The sequence below is a fragment of the Sapajus apella genome, unplaced genomic scaffold, assembly GCF_009761245.1.
Source record: "Sapajus apella isolate SASKATOON/1434 unplaced genomic scaffold, GSC_monkey_1.0 scaffold264, whole genome shotgun sequence".
NCBI lineage: Eukaryota > Metazoa > Chordata > Mammalia > Primates > Cebidae > Sapajus > Sapajus apella.
The window spans coordinates 98,605-118,539 of record NW_022437204.1 but is presented as its reverse complement, the minus strand read 5'-3'; the positions used below and the strand labels follow the sequence as shown (position 1 = coordinate 118,539).

General features: G+C 39.6%; 1 protein-coding gene across 3 annotated transcripts in view; it reads right to left on the bottom strand.

The window, feature by feature from the left end:
* CNOT6 (CCR4-NOT transcription complex subunit 6) overlaps window positions 1–19,935 on the bottom strand; it is an 84,837-nt gene that overhangs the window by 16,451 nt on the left and 48,451 nt on the right. For all 3 annotated transcript variants that reach the window (XR_004266298.1, XM_032271912.1, XM_032271913.1), the window contains exons 3-4: window positions 10,181–10,367; window positions 7,537–7,622 (exon numbers count right to left, since the gene is read on the bottom strand). Coding sequence is in view for 2 of the 3 variants with exons in the window: in XM_032271912.1 (XP_032127803.1) it covers window positions 7,537–7,622; window positions 10,181–10,367 (273 nt within the window). In the remaining variant the exon portion in view is untranslated. The remainder of the gene's footprint in view (window positions 1–7,536; window positions 7,623–10,180; window positions 10,368–19,935) is intronic.

Here is a 19,935-nt window from a genome sequence, read left to right as displayed (position 1 = left end):
AATGCTAGGCAGGTTGGCTCATGCCTGTAATCCCAGCACTCTGGGAGGCTGAAGCAGGAGAATCACTTGAAGCCAGGAGTTTGAGACCAGCCTTGTTAACATGGTAAAACCTTGTCTCTACAAACAAACAAAAAAAATTAGCCAGGCAGAGTGGCATGTGCCTGTGGTTCCAGCTACTCGGGAGGCTGAGGTGGGAGTATTGCTTGAGTCTAGGAGGTTAAGCTGCAGTGAGCCAAGATTGTGCCACTGTACTCCAGCCTGAGACCGTTGGTCTCAAGGACCGATGGATGGATGGATGGATGGATGGAAGGAAGGAAGGAAGGAAGGAAGGAAGGAAAGATGGATGGAGGGAGACCAACAACAAGAAAAAGAACAGTCTCTGGGACTTGTGGGGCTATAACAAAAGATGTAACATTCATGTCATCAGAGCCTTGGAAGCTGAGGACACAAAAGACAGGGCTGAAAAAGTACTCAAAGAAATAATGGCTGAAGATTCTCACAATATGGCAATAAATATAAACCTACAGATTCAAGAAGCAGAATGAACCCCTCAACAGGAAAAACCCAAAGGAATCCACAGCAAGACACATCATAATTAAACTTCTGAAAATAAAGACAAAGAAAAAACATATTGGAAGCAGCCAGAGAAAAATGACACCCTACCTGCAGGAGGAAAAAAAAAAATGGAATGACAACAGATTTCTCATCATAAACCACAGAGGCCAGAAGGAAGTGGCAAAATATTTTTCAAGTGTTGAAAGAACTGTCAAACCCAGAATCTTATATCCAGTGAAAATATCCTTCAGGAATGAAGGAGAAATAAAGATAATCTCAGATGACAAAAAACCAAGAGAATCTGTTGCCAGCAGATCTACCCAAAGGGAACCATTTAAAAAAGTTATCTAAATACAAGGGAAATGATAAAAGGAGGACTTTGGAACATTAGGAAAGAAGAAAACAATATAGCAAACAAAAAAAGATGGGCAAATATGGGATTTCCTTAAGTTTTCTAAATCATGTTTGACAGTTAAAAAAAATTTCAACCAGGCACAGCGGCTCACACCTGTAATCCCAGCACTTTGGGAGGCTGAGGTGGGTGGATCACAAGGTCAGGAGTTCAAGATCAGCCTGACCAACATGGTGAAACGCTGTCTCTACTAAAAATACAAAAATTAGCTGAGCATGGCGACACATGCCTATAATCCCAGCAGGAGGCTGAGGCAGAAGAATCGCTTGAACCCAGGAGGCAGAGGCTGCAGTGAGCCGAGATCGTGCCACTGCACTCTAGCCTGGGCAAAAAGAGACTGTGTCTCAAATAATAATAATAATAATAATAATAATAATAATAATAAAACTAATGTAATTCTAAGTTTATATAGAGAAAGTATTTTGAACTGTTATCAATGGCAGTGAATAAACGGATGTAAAGAGTGTTAAGGTTTGATATTTCCCTTGAACTGGTAAAATAGCACCCACTAGACTGACTGTGATAAGTTATACATATACAGTACCCAGAGGAACCATGAAACATCTATACAAAGAGGCATACTAAAAACACTACAGAAGAATCAAAATGGAATCTAAAATATGTTTAAGTAACCCACAGGCAGTCAGAAGCAAAGGGGGGAAAAAAAGATGAAGAAACAGAAAACAAAAAAATAAAATGGCAGACTTAAACCCTAACTTAGTGATTAACTTTAAATGTAAATGGTCTAAATATACCAATTAAAAGACTGGTGGAATGGATTTAAAAATATGACCCAACTATATACTGTCCACAGAAACTCAATTCAAATATAATAATAATAGAGGCAGGAAAGGAATGGTAAGAGATATAATGCAAAAGTTGATCAAAGGAAAGCAGGAGTGGTTATATTAATATCAGATAAAGTGGACTTCAGAGAAAATAAAATTGCCAGAGATAGAAAGTAACATTATGTAATAATAAAGGGTCAATATCTCAAGAAGACAGCAATTCCAAGTGTGCTTCCAAACAAGAGAAGTGCAAAATATTTTAAAAGCAAAAACTGACAAAACTAAGAGGGAAATAGTCTAAAATTATAGCTGGAGACTTTAACACTTCTCTCTCAATAAGTGACAGCACATAACAAAAACTTCACTACCATCGACCTAATAGACATTAGGTTAATATATAGGATCTAACAGATATATAGAACCTTCTATCCAAAAACAGAAAACACATTCTTTTCCACTGCTCAAGAAACATACGCCAGGATGGTCAACCTATCCTAGGCCATCAAACAAACTTCGACAAATTAAAAAGAATTGAAATCATACAGAATATTCATGTTCTGACCACAATCAAATCATATTAAAAATCAATAACTGAGCTGGGAGTAAAATGCTTGTAGTTCCACCTACCTGAGCGGCTGAGGTGGGAGGGTTGCTTGGTCCCCACGAGTTGGAAGCCAACCTGGGTAACACAGCCAGATTTCATTCCAAAATAATAAATAAATAAATACAATGTACTGAGCTAGTGAAAAAATACAAATAAAAATATCAAAATTTGTTGCTGGACATAGCTTCTAAAGTAGGGCTGGGAAGAAAACTTCCCCACTAAATGTAAACATTAATAAAGACAAAAGTCTCAATCCAATAATCACCTCGAGAATCTGGAAAAAAAAAAAGAACAAAAGCAAGAAGAAAGGAAATACTAAAAAGCGAACTCAATGAAATAAAAGTCTCCATATTGTTTTTGTCTAAAAAGCAATAGCAGTTTTTTTTAAAGTTGTTTCTGCCGAAGGAGGGCATGCCTTCCTGGGTGACACTGGACAGCACTGGATACGAGGCCGTAGCTTTAGGCCTCATTGTGAGGAGCAGGGGGCCCAGTCCAATCAGCCCCAACGGCCCAAGGTCTCCCCGTCCACAGGGGCCTACTCCCAAAGCATGGATCCTGTCTCAGGCTCTCCACTCATCATGCCTCCAGTTATCCAGGTCCTCACCATCTCCTCCCATGTGTCTGTCTTGGTCTCTGAGACTAAATAACATTTCTTTCCTCCTCTCTGTGGACCACATCCTAAGAAAAGTGCCTGGTCACTAGACCCCAGCTGCCTTGAGTGTGTTCCCTGTGGCCACGCAGAGCTGCCCCTTTCTGAGTCTTAGGCAAACAGCCAATTCCTTCTTAGTGTCTCAGAATTGGTAGCTGCAGATGTTGGCAGAAGGATGGACACACAGATTAATGAAACAATGAAAAATCCAGAAACAGAGTCACATAGATATGCTCAACTGATTTTTGCCAAAGATGCAAAAGCAATTCAACGGAGGTAAGATCATATTTCAATAATGCTGCTGGAGCAACTGGACATCCAGGCCACACACGCACAAAAAGAACCTTGAGCTAAACTTAACTCAATCTTAAATCCAAATGGATCATAGACTTAAATGTAAAACATAAGACCACAAAACTTTTAAAATAAAACCTAAGAGAAAAATTTTTGGGATTTAGAGCTATTCAGAGTTCTTAGACTTGAAACAAAAATCAGGATCCATAGAAGAAAAAACTGATAAATTGGGCTTCATTAAAATTGAAAACTTTTGCTATGCAATGACCTTGTTAAAAGCTACATACTGAGAGAAATATGTGCAAACCACATATCCCACCAAGGACTCATATCTAGAATGTAAAAGGACTCCCAGTAAAAAAGCAAACAATACAAGACAAGAAATGTCACAAGAGAAAAATATTAGAGATAACAAATAAGCACCTGCAAAGATGTTGGATATCTTTAGCCATCGGAGAACTATAAATCAAAACCATGAGATGACTACACATCTACCAGAATGGCTAACATAAAAATAGTGACAACACCAAATGCTGGTGAGGATGCAGAGAAAGTGCTGGTTAGAATGTTAAACAGTACTGACACTATAGAAAACCATTTAGCAATTACTTTAAAAATTAAAAACATAACCCCCAAATGACCCAGCAATTGCATTCCTGGATATTTATCCTGGAGAAATGAAGACATATTTTCACACAGTAACTTGTACATTGAATGTTCACAGCAGCTTTATTTGTAACAGCCCCAAATTAGATGCCACCCAGATGCCCTCCAGCAGGTAAATGGTTAAACAAACCAGGAGACATTTATATCACAGAATACTACTCTCATCTATATAGGATAAATATCCAAATAATTAACCTGAGTGGAAAAGCCAATTTCAAAAGACTGCAAACAGTATGATTCCATTCAGTGACATCCTTAAAATAGCAAAACTATAGAAGGAGTGGGCTGGGGAAGGAACAAAGTAGGTATGGCTATAAAAGTGCAACAAAAGGATATTCCGGTGATGGAAACAGTCTACATCCTTTTTTAAATGGACATACAATAGTATGTTTATGGGGAACAATGTGATGTTTCCACACAGTTATACATAGTGGAATGATAAAATCAGGCTAAACAACAAATCCGTCACCTTGAATACTTATTTCTTTTCTCTTTTTTGAGATGGAGTCTCACTCTTGTTGCCCAGGCTGGAGTGCAATGGCACAATCTTCGCTCACCGCAACCTCCACCTCCCAGGTTCAAGCAAAATTCTCCTGCCTCAGCCTTCTGAGTATCCAATAGTTATTTCTTTGTGGTGAAAACATTTAATATCCATTCTTTTAGCTGTTTAAAATTATACATTATTATTAACTACAGCTATTATGCTATGCAACAGATCACCAGACCTATTCCTCCTGTGTAAATGAAACTGCGTACCCTCTGATTAATATCTCTCCTTTCTACTCTGTCCCCTGTCCCCAGCCTCTGAGAACAACCATTCTACTCTCTACTTCTATGAGTTCGACTTTTTAAGACTTCACACTTAAGTGAGATCGTTTTATTTGTGTCTGGCTTATTTCACAAAATATTCTATATCTTGACTGTTCTGTGTACGATAATGTAAAATTATAGTTTTCAAAGATGCTACTATTGAAGGGAGTTGGGTAAAGAGGATAGGACTGTTGTGCATTATTTCTTGTAAATGCATGTGAATCTACAAATGTCTCAAAATAAACAGTTTAAGAAAAAAAAAAGTGAATGAGCACCTAAGGTCACAGTCCTGCCTTTAACTGTATCACTGTAGCACAATTTTGAAGAACATTTAAAAATCTGAGGGGGAAAAAGTGAAGAATGCCAGCCATTATGCAACAACTTCAAAGAAAATAGTATAAACTGATTCATGAGACAAAAATACTTTGGTTCTGCAAGAATGTATGACATATAATTGCAAACAGACATGACTCTGAACATATTTTCTGTCTTCCAAACGGATGCCAGGAGAAAGCAATGGTAGTTTTCAGAAGTATATATCAAAGTATATATCAAAGATGATATAATCACTTTAAGAAGTAAAGCAGCAGATCTACCCCAAAATGGATCATTCCACCCAATGTTCTGACATGACATTAGAATTAAAGTGTAAACTGCAAAAGCTCAGAGAAATAAAAGGATTTGTCCAAAGGAGGTAAAACCAGTAAAAAAAAGACTGCTGTTACGGATGTGTAACACTGTCCAACAGGATATGTGAGATAAACAAATGTCTCTTTGAAACTATACTTCCAAGAAAGAAAAATGGAAGAGCAAGGGGATCAGCAAATGGAATCAGCAAAAATGTAAGGAGTCATAAAGAACTTCCCTACCCCTGCAGGCATTTACACTTACAGGCTTTCGTGTACATTAAATCAGTAGGAAAATTTATGGCCAGATGCAGTGGCTCACTCCTTAACCCCAGCACTTTGGGGGCCGAAACAGGAGAATCATTTGAGGTCAGGAGTTTGAGACCAGCCTAGCCAACATGGTGAAAACTCATCTCCACTAAAAATACAAAAATTTGGGCCAGGCACGGTGGCTCATGCCTGTAATCTCAGCGCTTTGGGAGACCAAGGTGGGTGGATCATGAGGTCAGTAGGTCGAGATCATTCTGGCTAAAACAGTGAAACCTGGTCTCTACTAAAAATACAAAAACTTAGCTGGGCGTAGTGGCACATGCCTGTAGTCCCAGGTACTCAGAAGGCTGAGGCAGGAGAATCACTGGAACCTGGGACGCGGAGGTTGCAGTGAGCCGAGATCATGCCACTGCACTCCAGCCTGGGTGACAGAGCAAGACTCTGTCTTAAAAAAAAAAAAAAAAAAATTAGCTGGGCATGATAGTGGGTGCCTGTAATCTCAGCTACTCAGGAGGCTAAGGCAGGAGAATCACTTGAACCCAGGAGGCGGGGGTTGCAGTGAGCCAAGAACGTGCCACTGCACTCCAGCCTGGGCGACACAGACTTCCTCTCAAAGAAAAGAAAGAAAAAAGGAAAAAAAAAAAAAGCAAATTTGTGACTGATGAACCTAAAACTTCAACCAATGTGAAAAGCCTTAGTGAGTATGAATTATAGTTTATAAATAGTAAGATTATAAAAACCTTGAATTGGAAAAACATACAACAGTAACCACCTCTGCCATGAGGAGGACTGCAAGAACAAAGAGGGTCTCAGCATTCCATAATGTTCTATTTCTTTTGCATACAAAAAAATTATACACAAAAATGATAAATTCACTGTTAATTCTGGCAGTCATTTTATGGACAATTTGCCACACAGTGCTTTTCTGTTCTTCAAATTTAGAAACAGCTAGACTGGGAAATATAACAGAAAAGGGTATCTTCATCTTGCATTTCACTGGCCCTTATTTGTAGAAGCCTTAGCTAGTTCAGCCCACACAGAAAAAAACATTCCAAAGAACCATTTACAAAACTGACGTTTGTTAAATATGATTTTCCATACATTTAAAAACATATATTTGTATTTTTTATTCTTTAAAAAAATACTGTTATTTTATGATATATGAAATATTTACAGAAATAAAACCTTTTATATAACTGTATTTTTAAGAAACTAAGAATACGATTCCTCTTTAAAAAAAAAAAAAAAAAGACAGGGTCTCACTCCGTCACTCAGGGTGGAGTGCAGTGGCACAATGTCAGCTCACTGCAACCTCTGCTTCCTGGGTTCAAGCAATTCTTGTGCCTCAGCCTCCCAAGTAGGTTGTATTACAGGTGGCAACCACCATGCCCAGCTGACTTTTCTACTTTTGGTAGAGATGGGGTTTTGCCATGTTGCTCATGCTGGTCTTGAACGCCTGGCCTCAAGATATCCACCTACCTCAGCCTCCCAAAGTGTTGCGATTACAGGTGTGAACCACCGTGCCTGGCCTATGAGTGCAATTCTTGAAAACTTCATCCAGGGACTTTTTTGAAGTAGGCTAGACACATCTACCCAAGGCTGGTGAGGAGCCACTTAACACGATTAACACGCTGATTTAAAAAAACAAAACAAAACGAAACAAAAAAAAAAAAAAAAACAAAGACCAGTAGATAGTCTATAGCTGAACAGAGAAGAGATAAAACCATTGAGATACACCTAAGAAACTGACGAAGTCTGGGGAAAAATAAGTCTTTCAAAAAATCCCCTAGTAGAAAGATTATTGGCTTCTTTAGAGTCAAAGACATATATACAAACCATAAGAACAAATACAGAAGTCATACCTTTCAGGCCTAAAGTCTGCAACTGAAACAGTTTTCCCAGCTCAAAAGGTAGAACTCGTAACAGGTTGTTATTTAAATGGAGCTCCCTGTTGATGCAAAAATTCCAGTAAGAGAGAAAAACATGTTAGTCTTTAGCAGTTAAAATCAACAACACAGTTTCTAGGAATGTAAGCACCTAAGAATGAAAAAATGTTACACTATATTCCAATGTCTAGTATAGTGTTTCTTAAACTACATGTGGTTAAAAAAAAAAAAAAACTGCCAGAGAATACAAGAAACAAATTACTAGAAAAATAAGAGAAAAGGATAAAATATAAACTCCAATTTTTAAAAAGTATTAGATTCAACAGACATACAAAATTATTCAATTGCTGTATTACTCTCACCGCAGACTGGCAGACAGTTTGCAAACTGGCACCAGGTCACAGATCACACTGAGTATCACTGGTCGATCACATGTTGGGTCTACTACACACTTAAGAAAGCAGAAATGATAAAGCAGCCTACCATGTGAATTCTTACAAGAGAAATAAAATGACCATTTAGTTAATAACTCAAAAGAGTTTATAGCAGCTGCACAATTAAGCTTATGATTACTATTAACTAAAGTTGCATTTAAAAAATAGCAGCTGTATTAACTATTCATGATTATTCTTAATAATTTGTTTTGCAGAGATAACCATAAATGTCAAAGCAATCTTCCAAGTGGAGGAGACATGCAAGGAAAGAACAACCAGAGACCAAATACTGATACACTACCAATGTAACACATTTAAGTTTTGTCAATTGTGCAGGAAACCTATTTCTATAATCTTTGGGTTTTGACATTTAAATGAATCTTGGTTACTGAGCAAGCCAGGGGTCTGTATGGCTGTAAACTGAACAAGAAGAGCTAGTTCTGAATATCTGACTCCTGTTTATTTCCAAATGTAATACACAGAAAAAAGGAGGTCCCTCGGCTGGGCACAGTGGCTCATGCCTATAATCCCAGCACTTTGGTAGGCCGAGAAGATGGATCACTTGAGGTCAGGAGTTTGAGACCAGCCTGGCCAACATGGTGAAATCCAGTCTCTACTAAAAAATACAAAAATCAGCCAGGAGTAGTGGCAAGTGACTGTAATCCCAGTTACTCGGGAGGCGAGAATCGCTTGAACCCGAGGCAGAGGCTGCAGTGAGCCCAGATCGCACCACTGCACTCCATGCACTCCAGCCTGGGTGACAAGAGCAACACTCCATTTCCAAAAAAAAAAGAAAGAAAGAAAAGGAGATCCTTCAAGTAAATTTGTTTCACAGGACTAAAAACAGTCATAGAATAAACTCAATAATTAAGCCTAGAAAAACCTCAAAGGGCTGGAGTAGGAGCAACAGAGGTAGACCTTTCACAAAGTCCTTATTCCTTTTTACTACATGGCTAATGGCAGAAGGCAGCAAAAAAAACCAGAGGAACCATGGTGAAAAGTCAGTTAATATGAAATAGCACAAAATATTCCATTGGATTAACATAATACATGGAATTTAGCTTTATATTTAACTTGATTAGATCTTATCTACCTTATAAAACAGAAGTATAATAATAATAATAACAATAACAACAACAACAACAACAATGGGCCAGCCACAGTGGCTCATGTCTGAAATCCCAATTCTCTGGGAGGCCAAGGTAGACACTAGGAGTTTAAGAGCTGCCTGGGCAACACAGCGAGACCTCCATCTCCAACAAAATAAAAATAGCACAAATTTTTTATAAATAGCAATTACCATTTCTTTTTTTTTCTTATTGGGGGTGGTCAGGAGGAGTGTGGAGACATGCCGTGGCATGATCTCCGCTCACTGCAACGTTGACCTCCTGGGCTCAAGGCATCACTCTGCCTCAGCTTTCCAAGTAGCAGGGATTACAGGTGCACGCCACAAAGCCCAACACCTGGGCTCAAGTAATCAGTCCACCTCAGCCTCTCAAAGTGCTAGGATTACAGATGTGAACCACCATGTGGAGTCAGTAATTACCATTCCTTAAAATACAGTAATACAAAAGGCATAGTGATAGTGTTTTTTACCCATTATCTCAAATATCCCTAATCCTGGGTTAAGAAGGTTGTCTAAGGTCACACAACTTGTAAATGGCAAAGTTAAGATTCCAACCTGAACTCACATGTGACTCCAAATGCTACGTATTTCATGCTACAGCCCCCCCAAATTTAATAATTAATTCTAGCTCTTTCAAGTCCAGGCTTTACTACTATCAAACATACAAGCCCTGGGAAGGCAAAAAGGGTTTCACCAATTGGCAATGGTTTCCTGGACCCTGTGTTAAGGATGGTACGGTGCCCTAACTATTTGTCATGGGTAAGTATGTGGGGTAAAACAAGTGCCTTAGCCCTTCTCTGTCCAAACTTTTTCATTTGAGAATAAAGTATATTACACAAAACATAGTAATTTAAAATTTCAGGCAATGATCTACCTTAATTTATTATTAGCTGACAATTCAGTGTTCCCAAAAACACAACTATAAAGTTATAAAGGATATAGTTATATTCCCCTTTATTCAAATATCATTAAATGAACAGTTTTGTTTCCTGACACAACAAATGCTGTATTTTGTTTTAGGGGTTATACAGTTAGTACGTATTAAGTTGAATCTGCATACCTGAGTGATACCATGTTTCCGAGTTCTGCGGGTAAGCTACGGATTTTATTAGATGACAGGTCCAAATACGCCAGATTGTGAAGCTTGGCAATGTCTGAAGGAATTCGGGACAGGGAATTGTCACTCAAATGCAAAGCTGTCAGATGAGTTAGTGACCACAAAGATGCACTTAAGCTTCTTACTTTTCCTGTAAGAGAAAAAAGACAGGAGCAGTTATATAGTTTCTCTACAATTTGTTCTGTAGATCAAATAAGGTTTAGCTGTTTTTATGAGTAACTTAAATTATTTTCCAAAAGCTTGTGAGAAGGGGTTAACAGGAAATCTTACCTATTCTATGGCAATTCATTGCTATGCTATGATTATGTTATAAGCTCTTCACTTAGCAGGTTAAAATAAAAAGTTAATGTACCAATACTGCTTAGATTGCATCTTTATTTTTAGGAGCACAAGAAGAATTTATCCTTTAAAATGATCGGAGATATGAGAGGGAAATATGATTAATTTATAGCAATGATAAATCCAACATCTGAACATCACGGTTGGTTTGGACTTATACAAAATAACACAAATTCTAATATCTCAGAGGCTGTTCATATCTCCAGAAAACAAGAATTTTGCTTAAAAACAAAAAGGAACACAAGGATTAGTTTAGCTGAGTTTTAAGACCAGGGTACCGAGGCTGGGCACGGTGGCTCACGCCTGTAATCCCAACACTTTGGGAGGCCAAGACGGGCGAATCACGAGGTCAGGAGTTCGAGACTGGTCTGGCCAACATAGTGCAATCCTGTCTCTACTAAAAATATAAAAAATTAGTCAGAGGTGGTGGTGCATGCCTGTAATCCCAGCTACTCGGGAGGCTGCGACAAGAGAATCGCTTGAACCCAGGAGGCGGAGGTTACAGTGAGCTGAGATTGTGCCACTGCACTCCAGCCCAGGCAACAGTGCAAGACTCTGTCTCAAAAAAAAAAAAGACCAGAGTACCCAAGTGATAACTGAATCAAGAACCACACAACTAAGCAGAATTTGTATTACATGTTTTGTGTTACATGCTAACAAGTAAAACAATTTACTATATGTATTACATGTTAACAAGTAAAAACACTTCAGATATTAAGTCATACCATTATAATCAAATAGTAGTAGGCATAAGATTCAGTGACTAAGAACAGGATAAAATCTTTCAATGCATAGTAAATCTACACTTTGGCTCTTCTTGATAAATTCTCAATGGTTTCTATAATCTAAGAACTTTCCCCATAATCTCCTTAATGGTTCAGGATCTAATCTGAGACAGAATGAAACAAATGTAATGAAAACATACCAGTCTTTCAGAACTGATTTTCTACTGGCTGAAAATGCAACCTTGAGACTTCTCACCAAAACAGTGGTAACAGGAACTAAATTTACCATGCCACCTGAAACAAGTATCGTATCATATAATATACATGAGTCAGCAAATTTCTAAGATGAGACACCAACCAATGCAGGAAAGTAATTCCTGAAAGGTGAGAAACAAACAAGGTAGACCCTCTAACTGTCTCAGCTTACTGCTTGGACAGCATTTACAAGAGGAAGCCCAAGGAGGGGAATCCCAGGTAGGGTACAGTGATCTTCCCTGAGTTCTGGAGATGGAAAGTCCAGAGAAGCCAAGGTGACTAGAAATCAAGAGGCAAAATATCAGAGAAGAGAAGAAAACAGAGAAAAGACTGGAGATCTGAAGAGGCCCCTGCTGCCCGGCTCAAGCTGTCAACAGAGCATTGATCGGTACATGCATGTGAGAAACTGCCTGAGCCAGAGCGGAGAAAACACCCAAAAGGATTTTTGAGGCAGCAATCCCCAAGTTCACACAGAACTGGGGCTAGATTTTGTTCCTAAATGTCAGAGGAAGGACTGCTAATGAATACAGGCTTCCTTTTTGGGATGATGAGTATGTTCTGCTAGTGGTAAATGTGGCACAACTCTGTGTACAGATAAAATCCACTAAATTTGTACTTTAAATGGGTGAACTTCACAGTGTGTGAATTGTATCTCAAGTTGTTACACACACACACACAGACACACAACCAGTAGAAAATGTCTATGTTTGATGAAAACTCTATACTCACAGATACAAAAAAGCTCAATGATGGCAGGTCATAGTGGCTCACACCTACAGTCTTGGCACTTTGGGGGGCCAAGGTGGGTGGCTCACTTGAAGTCAGGAGTTCAAGACCAGCCTGGCCAACATGGTGAAATCCCATCTCTACTAAAAATACAAAAATTAGCCAGGTGTGGTGCCAGGCGCCTGTAATCCCAGCTTCTAAAGAGGCTGAGGCAAGAGAATCGCCTGAACCCAGAAGGCGGAGGTTGCAGCGAGCTGAGATGGCACCACTGCACTCCACCCTGGGCGACAGAATGAGAGTCTGTCTCAAAAAAAAAAAAAAGAAAAACAAAGAGAGCAAGAAAGGAAGAAAGAAAGAAAAAGGGAGAGAAAGAGAAAGAGTGAGGGGCCAGGTGCAGTAGCTCATGCCAGTAATCCCAGGACTTTGGATGGCTGGGACTGGCTGATCACTGAAGGTCGGGGGTTCAAGACCAGCCTGGTCAATATGGTGAAACCCCACCTCTACTAAAAATACACAAATTAGCCAAGCGAGACTCTGTCTGAGAGAGAGAGAGAGAGAGAGAGAGAGAGAGAGAGAGAGAGAGAGAGAACATAATTTTCAAAACGAGTAAAAGATCTGAACAGATACTTCACCAAAGACGATATAAACAGATGGCAAATAATCACATGAAAAAATGCTCAAAATTGGCAGTCATTAGGGAAATGCAAAGTTAAACCACTCTAAGATAGCACTACACACCCAGAAGAATGGCTAAATTTAAGACTTGTGTTGGTGAGGGCATGGATCAAAGACATCTAGTAGGAATATAAAACGAGACCTCTTTGCAAACCAGTTTCAGTTTTTTAAAAAGTTAAACATACATTTACCATATGATCAGTTCCATTTTTAGGAAATAAAAGTTATGCCCCCACAAAGAGGAATGCTCACAGCAGCTTTATTTGTAATAGTCAGATACTAAAAAGAGCCCAAATGTGTTCAACAGGAAATAAACAAATGCTGGCGTAGCCACACAATGTACTACTACTACTCAGTAATAAAAAAGAATTAACTACTAAAAACCAACAAAACAATATGGATGAACTACAAAATAAGTATAGAGGATAAGAGCAGACCAAAAATCACCAAAAAAAAAAAAAAAAGTATCCATTTGCATGAAAAAAGCATACATACTGTATAAAATCATTTACTCAAACTAATCTACAGTTATAGAAAGAACAGTGGTTGCTTAGACGTAGAGGAAGGAATAAACAGAAATAGGTGGGGAAGGAAGATCACAAACTTTCAGGAATGATGAATATGATCATTCTTGATAGTGGTGACGGTTTCGCAGGTGTACACGGTCAAAATATATACATTATTCACTTTATAAATGCCAATTTTGAGTGCCAACTCTGCTTCAGTAAAACTGTATAATAAAATCTATCTTAATTCAAGAAGGTATTACCCTTACTTTGGTATAAACAGAACAGACAACATACCACAAGCTATTGTAGAACAGAATTGTATTTACTTAATTTTCCATTCATAAAACTGAAAACACACAGTTGATATTCAATATGAATAAGGCACTTTGTTTTTTTGAGGCACGGTCTCACTCTGTCACCCAGATTGGAGTGCAGTGGTGTGCATGCTCATAGCTCTTTGTAGCCTTTAACTTCTAGGCTCACGTGATCCTCCTGCCTCAGCTTCCAAGTGCCTGTAGCTGGAACTACAGGCATAAGCCACTGCGCCTAGTTCCCTACCATGTATTCTGTGTCTCTGCCCTCTTCCCTCAAGAAAGGGCAAGTGCATGCCTAAAGAAGCAAACAGAGCTTCTGAATGGAGACAGACAACTTCCAAGGACTTACAGAGGTTCATTTTAAAAGTCTGCCAATTTGTATAGCTCATTTTCCCATAGAGGGTGACCATAATTCTATCTGCCATTTCAAGAAGGGAGAAGGTAGCCAGAAAGAAAACCACAAAGTCTGTGAATAAAGAAAAGGAAAAAAAGTCAAGTAAAAGAATAATCATATGAGGTAGAGGCAAGAAAACAAGGCGAACTCAAATCCTTACCATACACACAATTCTGGAATAAATTTCTAAATACCAAAAAACCAGGAAAGAAATTAAACAGAATATTCCTCAGCATAACTCAAATCCTAGAATCCAAACATGACAAGAGTTGTCAGGTTTGAAGTCATTAAAATGTAAAATTTCTTTCTATATGGTGAAGACACCAACATGCATGGAAGCTAATCATTAATTCAGTCAATTTTCAGTATCTACCATGCTGGTATGGGGATAGAATGGTAAATAATAACCATATCCCCATCTTCATGATTTCCTGTGAGTTATATAATGAAAGAAAAGAAATCAACAGGAAAATGAACAATGGGTAAGAATAGGTCACTTAAAAAACAAAGTCATATTAAAAACAAATGTTCATCCTCAGTAATAAAATATGTTTACAACAGCAAAATAAAAAAGACTAATATCCAATATTGACAAGGCTAAGGGGGAAACAGACACACTGTTTCATTACGGGAAAGAAGCAACTATTTTGAAATATCTACTAAAATTTTAAACCTGAGTATCCTTTGCCCCATCAATTTCACAAGTTGTGATTTACCTTATGAAAATACTTGTTCAGGTATGCTACGATACGTTGGTAGTTGGGGAAAATTACAAATAGAAACGTTCATTAACAGAGCATACTTAATTATGTTTCATTCATATAATATTCCTTAGTCATTCCCTTTTAGAATGAAACAGTTATATACACTGATGTGGAAATATGTTCACAACGAATGAAGCAAAAAAAGCAAATTTCAAAACGTGGCACTTATTTTCATTAAAAAATATCAGTTACAGGCCGGGCGCAGTGGCTCAGCCTGTAATCCCAGCACTTTGGGAGGCCGAGGCAGGCAGATCATGAGGTCAAGAGATTGAAACCATCCTGACCAACATGGTGAAACCCTGTCTCTACTAAAAATACAAAAAATACAAAAATTAGCTGGGCGTGGTGGCACACACCTGTAAGTCCCAGCTACTTGGGAGGCTGAGGCAGGTGAATTGCTTGAACCCGGGAGGCAGAGGTTGCAGTGAGCTGAGATTGCGCCACTGCACTCCAGCCTGGTGCCTGGTGATGGAATGAGACTCTGTCTCAAAAAAAAAAAAAAAAAAAAGAAAAAAAAATATCAGTTACAGAAGTAAAAGAAAGATAAATCTCTAGCATGGAACTATGCAATACAAGAAATTAAGAATCCTAATTTTCTGAAAGAGGTCAATGAACAAAAGGAGTCACCTTTTGATAATCTCGTGGTATCTATCTACTTCTTCCCCCACAAAACTGTACATACTCATAAGCAGCCAAAAATTTGCTTTTTTTTTTTTTGAGATGGAGTCTCACTCTGTAGCCCAGGCTGGAGTGCAGTGGTGTGATCTCGGTTCACTGCAACCTTCTGCTTCCTGGGTCCCAGTTCAAGCAATTCTTCTACCTCAGCCTCCCAAGTAGCTGGGATTACAGGCACAAGCCACCATGCCCAGTTAATTTTTGTATTTTTCAGTAGAGACGGGGTTTCACCATGTTGGCCAGTCTGGTCTTGAACACTTGACCTCATGGTCCGCCCACCCTGGCCTCCTGAAGTTCTGGTATTACAGGCGTGAGCCACCGAACCTGGCCAATTTCCTTATTTTTAAGCAACTTAGTGACTTAAGGAAGGCTGGGATTATCCTGACCTACATTAACAGCCCTGTTTTGATAAGTGATTTCATTCTAAAATACCCAGTATCTTTTATTGCTAAATGCCAGGAGACAGGAGGAATTAACTTGTGCTTTCTGAAATCAGGCGAGTGATTAGCAAACACTACGAACTAGGTGTAATTAGTATACCTACCACGAAATCAAAATAACTGTGCATTTGCTGATATAGAAAAAAACCAACAAGCACCCGGGCACAATGGCTCACACCTGTAATTCCAGCACTTTGGAAGGTCAAGGCAGGCAGATCACTTGAGGTCAGGAGTTCGAGACCAGCCTGGACAACATGGTGAAATCCTGTCTCTACTGAAAATACAAAAAATTAGCCAGGTATGGTGGTGTGGGCCTGTAGTCCCAGCTACTCGGGAGGCTGAGGCAGAAGAATGGCATGACCCCAGGAGGTGGAGGTTACAGTGAGCCAAGATTGTGCCACTGAACTCCAGCCTGGCTGACACAGCAAGACTATCAAAATAAATAAATAAATAAATAAATAGATAGATAGATAAGATAGAGCTACATACAATATTCTCTTTTTAAAACAACCTTGGAAGACTATGATCTAGAATTTGAGAGATTTGGGCTATCATTCTTTCATGGAAAAATAAGTAAAATAGAGCCAACACTCTTGCTGTTTAAAGGCTTCAAAACGTTGGAGAATGCCACAAAGCAAACCAAAGCGAAGGTGGGGACTACAGCCATGGCACCTGATTCAGAGATCATTTAGTGACTACCGAGGAGTTCAGACCCAAGTGTCTATTTCCTAGAAGCTTCCTGAGCATGGCTCTGGTTAATACATTTCTCTGCCCTACAATGCCATCTCAAGGGCCTGGAACAAGTACAGCTGTTGTGGGATACAGATGTACCTCAAAAGCAGGTGACCACAATACTGTCCCCATGTAATAGAAACAAAACAAACAGAAGAGTAGTTTGGTATTTTTAGGTCTTCAGTCAGCATTTTAAAGCTTGTTCATGTCTGATTTCAGCTTCCTGTAACAGGAGTTGTTTGTGTTGACCAACCATCCCACTGACGGAAAGAAAAACTAGATTTTTTAAAACCCCACAAAAGTACAACTTCAAAAGCACCAGAGAACTAAAAAGGCAGCAAAGGTGTGACAACGTGGAGAGAAGGGAAGCACAGAGAGGTATTAAGCAGGATACATCTTACCACTTTACCTCTCGAAGGACAGAATCACAAGCAGCAGCTAAGAGGCAAGCTGATGAGCCAAAAGCTGGAAATCAGGGTATAAGGCACTGAGTGGAATTTATTAAAGTTATCCTACACAGCTGAGAGCAACAAATGGAATGGGGTGACCCAGCAAGAGGCCAACCCTCACAGCACTGAACATCTGATTCAAATTCAATGAAACCCTAATTATTATTATTACTTATTATTTATTTTTTTTGAGACAGAATCTCACTCTGTTGTCCAGGGTGAAGAGCAGCGGCATGGTCTCCGCTCACTGCAACCTTCATCTCCTGGGTTCAAGTGTTTCTCCTGCCTCAGCCTTCCAACTAGCTAGGACTACAGGTGGCTGCCACCATGCCCAGCTAACTTTTCTCTATTTTTATTAGAGACAGGGTTTCACCATGTTGGCTAGGCTGGTCTCAAACTCCTGACCTCAGGTGATCCTCCTGAAGTGCTAGGATTACAGGTGTTGAGTGACCATGCCCGGACAAATTTTTTTTTTTTTTTTTTTTTTGAGATGGAGTCCTGCTCTGTTGCCCAGGCTGGAGTGCAATGGCATAATTTTGGGTCACTGTAACCTCCACCCTGTCCCCGCCCCGGGTTCAAGGAATTCTGCCTCAGCCTCCCAAGTAGCTGGGAGGTGTCTGCCACCACACCCAGCTAATCTTTTTGTATTTTTAGTAGAAATGGGGTTTCACCATGTTGGCCAGGCTGATCGTGAACTGATCTCAGATGATATGCCTGCCAAGGCCTCCTAAAATGCTGGAATTACAAGTATGAGCCATGGTGTCATGCCGAAATCCTAATTAGATTAAGGCCATCCACCCCTTCCACAACTTCCTGAGAAACACAAAAATAAATTCACTCCTTTTTTTTAAAAAAATAAGATGGGGTTTCACTATGACGGCCAGGCTGGTCTTGAACTCCTGACCTCAGGTAATCCACCCACCTTGGCCTCCCAAAGTGCTAGGATTACAGGTGTGAGCCACTGCACCCAGCCTAAAAAATCCTTTTTTCTTTTCTTTTTCTTTTTTTTTTGAGACAGAGTCTTACTCTGTCGCCAGGCTGGGGTGCAGTGGCACAATCTCGGCTCACTGCAACCTCCGCCTCCCAGGTTCAAGCAATTCTCCTGCCTCAGCCTCCCGAGTAGCTGGGACTACAGGAACACGCCACCACGTCCAGCTAATTTTTATAATTTTAGTAGAGATGGGGTTTCACCATATTGACCAGGATGGTCTCGATCTCTTGACCTCGTGATCCGCCCGCCTTGGCCTCCCAAAGTGCTGGGATTACAGGCTTGAGCCACTGCGCCCGGCCTAAATTCACTTCTAAAGAAGAGAACACCATCACATTCTACCATTTCCAGCATTCAATAAAAATTACGGACCAAAGGAACCCCCAGAAGATTCAGACACTGAAGTTATAAGATATGGTCTTTAAAAAAAAAAAAAATCTATGGGAGGCTTACTAAACTTTTGGACAAGAGGCAATAACAGGAACTGGATTTATCCTCCTGCCTACTACAACTAAAAAACCAGACAAAATATATTAAAAAATCATTTTTTAGACACTAAACACCACACAGCACAGGACAGTGATGGGAAACCACAAAGTGAGCAGTTATCACGGTTCCAGCTTACTGGAACTTTCCTGACAGTAGGGCAGAGGGACGGAACCCAGGTGGTCTACATAATACTAAGTTGAGGAAACGAGGCTGGGAGTATGGAGAGGCTAAGGTGGCTCACGTCCACAGGACAGATTGCCAAAGAGGAAAGAGCTACAGATACAAAGCTCTGGAGAGCTGAAAACGATGAGGCCCTGCCTCCTGAGTCTTTGACTGCCCAGCAAATGCATGAGAGAAATAACCTGAGGCCAGGCACCAAGGATGGGGTGGAGACAAATCAAAAATAGCAGAGGGGGCTAGGCACAATGGCTTACATCTGTAATCCCAGCACTGTGGGAGACTGAGGTGGTCAGATCACCTGAGGTCAGGAGTTGGAGACAAGCCTGGCAAACATGGGGAAACCCAGTCTCTACTAAAAATACAAAAAATTAGCCAGGCGTGGTAGTGGGTGCCTGTAATCCCAGCTACTTGGGAGGCTAAGGCAGGAGAATCACTTTAACCTGGGAGGCAGAGGTTGCAATGAGCCGAAATCCCACCATTACACTCCAGCCTGGGCAACAAGAACAAAACCCTGTCTCAAAAAAAAAAAAAAAAAGCAGAGAGGGAACAATCGTTGGGGATCACATGAGTCAGGAATAGTTTGCTATAGTTTGTATTCGATCAGTCAGAGTAGAAAACCTCTTAATAGAATATTCATTCAGGAGTATTACTTTAAGCTTTAAGTGAATCAAACTGTCCAAATAATTTAACAGTATCTCGGAAGAAAGCTCAAAAGTACTTCTAGGCATACAAAAATAGCCACCAAAGAAGGTAAAATGCACAATATACTGAGTCCAATAAAAAAATTACCAGGCACATAAAGTACAAGACAGAAATAAATTAAAACCAACCAAGAAATGAAAAAGATGACCATCTGTAGATAAGGACCTTAAGAGGTACCTGTATTAAATATACTTTAAAAAGTAGAGGAAAAATGTTAAGTAAAAGCATGAATGATATAAAAAACATCCATGGCTCAACTTGTGATGAAAACTATACTATTACTAGATGGAATTAATGGCACTTTGGGAGGCTCAGGCGGGCCTGAGGTCGGGAGCTCAAAAC